This window comes from Kryptolebias marmoratus, linkage group LG14 (genome assembly GCF_001649575.2).
Source record: "Kryptolebias marmoratus isolate JLee-2015 linkage group LG14, ASM164957v2, whole genome shotgun sequence".
NCBI classification, from domain to species: domain Eukaryota; kingdom Metazoa; phylum Chordata; class Actinopteri; order Cyprinodontiformes; family Rivulidae; genus Kryptolebias; species Kryptolebias marmoratus.
The window spans coordinates 4,597,729-4,607,916 of NC_051443.1; the positions used below are offsets into that span (position 1 = coordinate 4,597,729).

General features: G+C 38.1%; 1 protein-coding gene across 4 annotated transcripts in view; it reads left to right on the plus strand.

The window, feature by feature from the left end:
* LOC108250984 (tenascin) overlaps positions 1 to 10,188 on the plus strand; it is a 68,379-nt gene that overhangs the window by 18,009 nt on the left and 40,182 nt on the right. For all 4 annotated transcript variants that reach the window (XM_037979477.1, XM_037979478.1, XM_037979479.1 and 1 more), the window contains exons 7-10: positions 3,094 to 3,363; positions 4,428 to 4,613; positions 5,413 to 5,502; positions 5,710 to 5,973. In XM_037979477.1, coding sequence (XP_037835405.1) covers positions 3,094 to 3,363; positions 4,428 to 4,613; positions 5,413 to 5,502; positions 5,710 to 5,973 — 810 coding nt within the window. The remainder of the gene's footprint in view (positions 1 to 3,093; positions 3,364 to 4,427; positions 4,614 to 5,412; positions 5,503 to 5,709; positions 5,974 to 10,188) is intronic.

Sequence of the window (10,188 nt, forward strand, 5' to 3'; positions counted from 1 at the left end):
ATAAATCCTTTGTTTTTATTGGTCTTCAGTAATATTCTAATTTTCTGATATGATGAATTTGAGATTTTCATTTGTTGTCATTTGTAATCATCAAAATTAAACGAAATAAACATTTGAAATATATGAGTTTGAATGTAATGTATGAATATAATATACAAGTTTCACTTTTTAAATGGAATTACTGAAATCAATCTACTTTTTCATGATATTCTAATTTTATGACCAGCACCTGTAGGTGTACTTTCCACAGGTAGGTAGGGTTCCGGATGGAGGCAGACAGGCACAGCGCGGATCAGATCAGGTGAGAGGCTCAGGGGAAAATTGCTTTGATGAAGGCAGCGAGATGCACAGATCAGGTAAGCTCCAGGAAGCATAGAGCTCTGAGGACACACAGAGTACAAAAACATTAGCAAGCTGACAAGGCTTGGTAGAACAGGACTCAGATTAGGCAGACACAGGAAAAGTTTTAAGATGTTTATTTTAGCAGTTAAGCTAGTAGAAACGCTATCACTCAGGACGGAACCCTCTGGATGTTCAGGAGGGAGACTCGTAGCAGGTAAGGCTACCGAGTGGCTTGAGTGGGAGCCGATCAGGCTACTTAGCTCAGGGCTAAGGCTAGTGGGAAAGTCCGGGGGCAGGCGAGAGGTCAAAGCCGGGAGGTCAGAGAGCGAGAACCAAATCCAGAAAAGTACGAACCAGAGTGGGTAGTCCAGAAAGGGGAAGCGAGGTCGAAGGCCGGTGAGCAGAGTCCAGGAAGGTATCTGTTGAGGAGTAGGCGAGAGTCGTGGTACAGGCAATGGGTCAAGATCAAGGCAGGCATGAGCTGTGAGAATACGCTGGACATTTACTAGGATAAACCGTTCAATAATCTGGCACTGAACTGATGTGAGAGCTGAGCTTATATACTGAGAGGCACAGGTGAAGATGATGGCAGTGATTGCAGGGGCGTGGAGCTAGGAGGCGTGGCAAGGCTGTGGAAAACAACTGAGACTGTGGCATGGAACTGTTGAACCGTTACACAAGCCTCAGAAAGCTGAACTAACTAGAGGCCGAGATGCATGGCAAGCGATGCTTCAGCGTCGTTCTGGTTTTCACCGCAGCCTTAAGTACCCAGAGCACTTGATGATCTTGATCTGCTGCAGCTGAGGATGATTAGTCTGCCAACCAACCAGGAACTGGAACAGGAAACCAGGAAGCAAACTCACAGATCACCACAGAGTTGAAAGTCTGCGGTTCTGAATGTCATGCCATGATGCCAATGCCAAAGTAGCTAACCCCTGAAATAATTCACTCTTTTTTTTTCCGAACAAAATTGATCATTTTCCTGTTTCGAATCAGTGGTATTTGGGGCATGAATCAGTGGGGAAAGGGAGTGGAGCTTGTATGTGTGCATGTGACTCACTGATTCAAATGAATCAAATAACTCAAAAAAACATTCTTTTTGGTTCGTGATTCATTACCGCCACCAAGGCAGTTATGTTTTTTGTAGTGTTGGTTAGTCTGTCTGTCTGTTCACAAGATTACTTACAAACTAACGGGCAGATTTTGATGAAAATTACAGAAAATGTTTGGGTTGTCATAAGAAACCATTGATAAAATTTTGGCTGTGATCTGGATCATGAGCTGATCGAACAATTTTTAATGACACAATGGCATTAGTGGAGGTTTGCGCTCTCCAAGTGCTTTTAATTTAAACTTGAATCAGTAAAAGTAATCAAATTTTCTATCACTAATCCATTCAACATTTTAATGAAGTGAGTGAATGAATTGCAAATCCATGTATACAGTTTAATAAACTAGTGGAAAAAAATGTTGAATCTATGCATATTTTTTACTAAGGGAACACATTTTTAACTTTATTTGCTTGGTTTAAAAAAACTGATTGAATTTTGAATTTATGCACACAGTTCAACAAATGGACGAAAGAGATTGTAAATTCATGAGTATGACTTAATAAATGGAGGAGATGGATATACATATTGCAAATCCACATTTGAACAAAATGTAAAGTATATTTATAATTACGGTTTAATAAAATCAGAGAAAGGATTTTGAATCCATTTGCACAGTGTAATAAACTGAAGGAACACACTATAAATGGATGCACAATTTAATAAACTATGGGAACAGATTGCAAATTTGTGTGCACTGTTTAATAAACGGAAGGGGCAGATTTATACGTCCTCTAATTTTTTTTCTGCCTTGACTTTGTGCGGGTTCTATGTTTTAAAACCAGTGGACAGACAGAAATAAAATATTGTTACTGATTAGAATTCCATAATAAAGAAAAGAGTTACAACAGGAAATTCTTTCTGACTCAGATTATTTCCATCTAACACATGACTATTATATTTGTCATTTGTATTGTCACTAAATCTCGCTCTTTGCTCTTGCCCTCTGCTTGCTATAACTTTTTATTGCAGTATTACCCAATATTATGTTATGAAATGTTTCCAAGATTCTTATGCAACTGATGAGGCATGCCAGACCTAACTTCATCTGATCTGCATGGAAAAGTAATTTAGTTTGCAGGTCTGTGCTGGTGGACCCCCCTGGATATCCCCGCATTTATTTCCCTTTGTCATTTATTTGTGTAGGCTGAAACTCAACCCATCTGAGGGATGGAGAGGTTAAAGCTTCACACTTTGTCACTCCCTCAGGTTTTTTTTTCTTAACATGGATCCAAAAACATGAAACAAAGATGTCTCCACATGTAAACACAGGAGATTTGTCAGGTAGAAAACAGGATGCTGGAGTGAACAGAAAACACATTATATTTTCTGATGACTTTTCCTGTTTTGATCCAAGTTATTTCTCTAGCTCATGAGACTTAAGTTGTGTCCAACACAGACATTTTGTTTGGTTTTACTTCAATTTTTTTCTTGAATTATATTTTGCATCAATGTATTGCAGATTATCTAAAACTGTATAACAGACAGAAAAGGTTCTTCTGTATTCCCACAACATAATATTACAGGGTTTTTTTCTATTTCAACAATGGACAACTGTCATTTTTTTGGTTTCACTTCATTCGTGTTTCCATCATGTGTTTAATATAATTATCAAATGAGCTTTTGTTTTCTTTGATTTCAGAGATTGATGGTCCCCAGCAGGTGGAGGTGAAGTTTGTCACAGACTCCTCGGCTCTGATCAGCTGGTATCTTCCTGTAGCTCCCATGGACAGAGTCACCATGTTATACATGCCCACGTCCGACTCCTTAGATCAAACCACAGTGGATATTTCCCCACCTGACAAACAGTACAGCATCGACAGTCTGAGGCCAGATACCGAGTACAGTGTGTCAATCATTTCAAGGCGAGGAAATACCTCCAGTGACCCTGTCACCACCACTTTTACCACAGGTGGGCGTTTATTAAATATAAAAAAGTTTTTTATTCTTTCCATTTCTTACACTGAACAACAAAAAAAAAGGTCATAAATCTCTCTGTAAATAAATCTGAAATCTTGGTGTCAGACCGAGCAGTGTGTCCTGTAGACAGGCTCCCTTGTGAATAAGTTTTTATAATTCCTTCTGAAGTTTTTTTACATTTTTAATTGGTAACAAACTGTAGTTGTGAGTTTTTTTCATTTATCTCACATAGTCATTAAGTGTATCCTAACAAAGCAATAGGTAATGTGTTATTTTTCTCATTGGTCGTAGGTCAGTCAACTTGTGACTTTTAAATAATCAGTGAATGATTCTGTTTGGACTGATGTGAAATATAACAGATAGCTTGAAAAATACCAAAAAAAAAAAAAAAAAAAAATCCTACAACTGCAGTTTAATAGTCAACATATATAAACAAATTTCGACTGGCTCTTAAAAATAAGGAACAAGTAATTTTGGTTCCAAATACAGGACAAATACTTCATGTAAAGAGCAGTTTGGAACCCTAGTTGACTCCAACAGTTAACGGTAAAGTTTTAAGCAAAGATGTGTAGCATTCAAAGTATGAGTTGGGGATGACTCTCAGCTACTAATACATCAGATTTTAGCTCAATAACTGTAAACTAAGATCTGAACTTCTGAAGTCTGTCCACTGTGGTAGCCATAATCAAGTTAATCTGTTGTAGATTTACATTCAATGATTACATTCAGAGAGCTTATTTAAAATTCACCTAGTGGTTTATGAGATGCTAAGATGATAGACAGACACATACACAAACAACAGGCAAAAACAATGTCACTCACCTTTTGCCTTTCAAAGTGTGATAACAATAATGTATATTACAAAATGATTGAACAATTGGACAGTAAGATGTTAATGAGTCATGTTAGCAGCTAGATTATTTTAATGTGAAAGAATCCACATTTTATAGGACAAGGGTCTATTTTTGTATTTAAAACTCTTATTTGACAGCTCAGATTTTTGTGTTTGCCTAAAGTTGTTTTTCTTATGTAATTTATGAACTGTATTTACCTCAGCACTGGATGCCCCCACGGGCCTGCAGGCTGTGTCTCAAACAGACAACAGCATCACTTTGGAGTGGACCAACAGTCAGGCTGATGCTGGCAGTTATCGAGTGAAATTCAGCCCCATCTCTGGTGCCACTCATGGGGAGAAGGTGTTCCCAAGAGGGCTAGGACACAAAACACAGGCAACCATCACCGGTAAGGATTAGAGAGTGTTCCTGAAGCATGACTCCACACATAGTCTTTAGACTTTCATTTGTCTCAGCATGTAGTAACTGAGTGAATGCTGATTTAGCATTCATGCTACAGTGCAAATGTTTCTGTTTCTTTCTTCTGTCCTTTCTTCCATGCATCTTTTGACATATCACTAATCCTGCATACTTTCTGCTATTTTACTTATTCAAATTTCATAAAGTTTCAGCTCATTCAGGACATCCTGGCTATGACCTTTGGCTTTTGTAACTTTTACACTTTTAAATATTTAACTTTTTATACTAAAGAAATACACGGAGCTCTCTAAATCCTTTAAAAGCACTGTTCTGTTTGAAAAATATTCCAGCATTCTTGCTTTATGTTTGTCTTCTCATGCTAGTTTTAGCTAGCATTTTGCTACTGTGAGCTAGTCTTTACCTACTGTGTTTTATTGTGTTTTACTGCTTTTAGATAGTAGTTTGCTACGTTCCCCCTTGAACTACCGTTTTGCTAATTTTACCTTTAAGTGAGAATTTTGCTATTTTTAGTTAGCTCCTTTTAACTTTTAGCTATCGTTTGGCTGCTTTTATGTTTTAGCTAGCATTTTGCTATGTTTACCTTTTACCTAGTGTTTTTATAATTTTAGTTTACAATTAGTGTTGTGCTTTTTCTTTCTGTTTTAGCAGCTCAGTTTGAGCTACTTTAGCAAATTTCTTCAGTTTTTTATCAGTCAGCATTCACTCTGCATTTGTTTTTTCAGAAAATACCATTTTTCTAGTTTATCCTTCATCTCTTTGTGTTTCAGGGCTGAAGCCAGGGGCAGAGTATGGGATTGGAGTGACAGCTGTAAAGAATGAAAGGGAAAGCCTCCCTGCTACAACAAATGCAGCAACTGGTGAGCAGCTGAGCAGCTGTCCAAACAGCAGTCCTTCACTGTGTCATGAGGTCATGTTGTTACAAACTGACTGATGAAATGAAACTAATGGAAGGGAAAGTAATTTATAACACTGCACTGAGAGCAATTAGGACTTCCAATACAAATTTATACTGAGAGAAAATATTTGGTTTTGTTATTTAACCAGCTTCATGTGTGTTCTGTCAGATCTTGATACTCCAAGAGGTTTTGAAGAAGTTAAGTCCACACAAACATCTCTCACTTTGAGGTGGCAAAAACCGCAGGCTAAAGTTGGTCGATACAGGCTGGTGTACGTCTCCAGAGAAGGCGAGGCCGAGGAGGTAGAGATTCCAGTCACAGAAACTACATACATCTTGTCCAACCTGATTCCTGGAATGAGCTACACCTTTAGTTTAACTGCAGAGAGAGGGCACAGGAGGAGCAGACCCGTCTCCCTGTCTGCATCCACAGGTGAGTGTGCAACACTCCCTTCACAGTGGCACCAACCAGAATAAACAAAACCTATACTTCCAAAATTCCACAGGCAGAAACAAAGCTTGCACTTTTTAAAACTTTGGAGTTAAAAGAACATATATTTTTTAGCAACATGGTTAGTTGGCTGCAGAGATAGCAAACATTTTGGGTCTCTTAAGTTGACTCCAATTGAAAAACATTCAAAACACCCAACTTTGTTGTTTTGTTAAAGCACCATTTAATACAAAAGTATCACATACAGTTAGGTGTTCAGACATGCACTGACTAAAGTTACTTCTCTCATTTAGAGTAGAAGAAAACCCACCTCTTATATCTTTACCTGCTTTAAACCTGAACTTTAAATCTCAATTTACATCAGAACTGGGAAGTTTAAATCTGTTTATGTCTTGCTTTGTTGTTTGGAAATACCTGTACACTATCAGAAGATATCATTTTCACTAGTGTTTTATATTCCAACTAAAAACTCTGACTTCTTGTCAGTCTTTGTTTTTTTGCAGATATAGGATGCAGAATCTGGTTTTCTGTTTATTGATGAATGCAGCAAAGTTAAAGCTTACATCTATAATTGTTTCAAATTTGTCTATATAAACAGTAACTTCTAATGCTAGTTTATAAAAGTGCAAGAAACAAAACAAAAAGAAAGCAAATTACAAAATATTAGTATTACCCCAGACAATTGTCTTTAACCAAGCTTTGCATTTGATGTGCAGTGTCTTAACATGTTTACTACATAATCTATGAGAATGTTTCTGCTAGTTTATAACCCCAGTCCAAAATAACTAGGATGCTGTGAGAAATATAAATAAAACAGAATGTCATTATTTTATTCACAGTGGAACACAGTAAACATTTTAAATGTTTACATTTAAAACATTTAAAATTGTACCTTTTTCAAAATGGTTATTCTGAGTCCAATAGCAGCAGCACATCTCAAAAAGACAAGACAGGACCATGTTTCCCACTGTGAAGCATCATCCCCTCTTTTAACAAGTTTGTAAACATCTAGGATCTGAGGAGAGCAGCTGCTGGAGGTTTTAAAAGGAAGGTTGTCCCATTCTTGTCTGATGGAGGATTCTAGCTGTTCAACAGTCCTGGGTGTTTTTTGTCAGATTATTTGTTTCATGATGTTTCAGTTGGTGAGAGGTCTGGACTGCATGCAGGACAGTTCAACACCTGGAGTCTTTTACTACAAAGCCATGTTGTTATAATCTATGAAGCATGTGGTTTGGTCCTGCTGAAATATGCCAGGCCTTCCCTCTGGATGGGAGCATATGTTGTTCTAAATTCTATATTGTTCTGCATTAATGATGCCAACCCATTAACCCTCTATGGCATGAATTTTTATTTTATGAGGAAAAAATTATTTCACCCTAATTTTGGGAGCTTGGGGGTGTCCTTATAATATATCAATTAGAAAATGTGCCCCCCACCAGATTTTGGTTTGTTGCCCCAGGGCAACAATATGCTATAAGGGTACTAAAACGCCAAGGTTTTCTATAATATTTTGTAATGAGGTTAAGGGGCTTGTTGGTGTTACACTGAATGGCATATACATTTCATTGCTCTACAACTACTTCCAGAATGTCTTCAGAAAAAAAATATCTTGAAGTATTCATAGGGGGAATTGATATTGTTTGATTTTGGAAGGCTGGCCTGCCATTCTTGGTAATCAGTGATGTTGGCACTGTGGGGTGTTCTCCAACAGGGTAAGCGTGGAACATCTTCCTGTGATACTTCATCATTTTCAGTTGCCTCTTCATTCACAGACTCATTGACATCAGGCAGGTCATTTGTTTTCAAAAGAAACCAGTAAGCATAAGATTAGAATAGGTCATATATACCTCTCTTCACCCACTGATGCACACACCTCACCCCCTCACCCCAGCGGCTGTGGCACAGGAGGTAGGGGGGGCCTGTCTTGTAATCGGAGGGTTGCTGGTTCGAGCCCCTGCTCCGACTGTCTCAGCCGTTGTGTCCTTGGGCAAGACACTTCACCCGCCTTGCCTACTGGTGGTGGTCAGAGGGCTCGGTGGCGCCGGTGTGATGTGCCACCTCTGTCAGCCTGACCCAGGGCAGCTGTGGCTACAATGTAGCTTACCACCATCAGTGTGTGGATGGGTGAATGACTGTAGTGTAAAGCGCTTTGGGGTCCTTGGACTAGATAAAGCACTATATAAGTGCAAGCCATTTACCATTTACCCCACCCACTGATGCACGTACCCCCCCACCCACACACAGACATACATTCACACATGTTCATTCCATACAGTATGATACTGTACTGACTGAACCCTAATCTTCTAACTATCCCTCAAACCTGATTCTGGAGTCCACTCTTCCTTTCTGTCACTCTCAAGCTCATCCGCCCTCACTGCCTAACCGCTTGATCATGTTCCTTACACCCATAAAATGTTCTTGAATCCATTTCCTGTGAGTAATAATAGATAGTACAGCAAAAAAATTGATTATGTTGATAACTATGCATCCCTACACATCTCCATCCATAAGCATGTTATAGTTCACACAAAAGGGGTCTAACTGCACAATGTTGCCCTGAGGCAACAAATGAAAAACTGCAATTTTAGTATATAAATAAAGACAAAAAGTGTCTTTACTCAATCAAATATGCTTTTTCACTTATTCATGCACATCACAGATATTTTTATACAAAGTTATTTAAATTTAAACATGTTAAAAAAATGAAATAAATCTTGCCTTCTGCTAGCAGTGTGTCCAAGTTGGCTGTGGTCCCAAAAAGGACTGTTTCACCCCAAGACAAAAGGTCAAAGCCACACCCAGCTCAAATTTCCTTGGTCACAGACTTATAATGAGACTTTTGATGTGATGTTTTACTTAAAAAAATTTAAAGGGGCGTTGTGTGGGCCAAAATAGTGGTTTGTTGCCTGAGGGCAACACCATGCCATAGAGGGTTAAGCTACCCATACCATAGACCCTAATACACACCCATTCTATGGGGATGCACAGAACACAGAACAGTTTTCCTTTTAGCCTCAATCCATTTTAAATGAAGGTGGCAGCATTTGTTCACATCTGGCTTGCTTTTTGCATATTGTCACCTTCTTAAAATAATTGCCTAAGTCATTTTTTGCAATGTTTCAGGAAACACAAAAAACTGAACTATTTGTTGATTGTTGAGATGATTTAGGCAAAAAAATATTTGTTGAAAAAAATGACTTAGGCAATTATTTTAAGAAGGTGCCGATATCAGAGCTTAAACAAGCATTTGTGGACATCACAGTGAGCTGTATTTACAGACAATGATTTGTAGAAGTGTTCCTGAGTCCATGCAGGGATGTCCAGAACAGAATCAGACCAGTAATTAATGCAGAGCTGAAGGTCACAGGCATCCAATTTTGACTTTCCTTGTTTTTTGAGTTTAAAGATTTCTGAACTCTTTCTATGAACTGTAGATGATGGGATATTCATAGTAATCCCAAATTTCTGATATTCTAAAAACATTTAATTATTTTAAGTCTCAGTTTTTTGAATACTGGTGAGCCTCTGCCCATTTTTACTTTTGAGAGATGCAACCTTTTTAAAATGCTGTTTTACACCCAGTCCTATCACTGACTTGTTGTCAATTAACCTAATTAATTTCAAAATGCTTCTCCAGCTGTTTCTTATTTGCACCACTTACTTTCACAGCTATTTTTGCCCCTGTCCCATCCTTTTTAAAATGTGTTATTGCTATCAATTTTAAAATTACCTTTTCATTAAAAAAAAAAAAGAAATGGTGCGATTTCTTAGTTTAAACTTTGAATGTGCTTACTATATTTCACTGTGAATAAAATATCATTTTATGAGATTTACAAATCTTTGCATTTTGTTTTTATTTACAATTTACACAACGTCCCAACTTTTTTGGAATTGAGGTTGTAAATATTCAGTGTCTTGAAATCCAATAAAATTTTCCAAATTTTGTCACTCTGTGAGATGTAATTAAAAAGGCAAAAAGCCGTGATTGACAAGGCGAGGCTTGGCAGAACTCAGACTCACAACCACACAACAGAGTTTTAAGGATTTTATTGCCAGCAAGCTGGAAGCAGGCTCAAAGTCTTTGATCGTCTCACTCACGTGATCGACTAGTGTCGGGACCGGAACTGGTAAGTCCACTCTGGCTTGGTTATATGATGCAGACCGGCTGGTCTGAAAGGGGCTGAGACGAGAGGG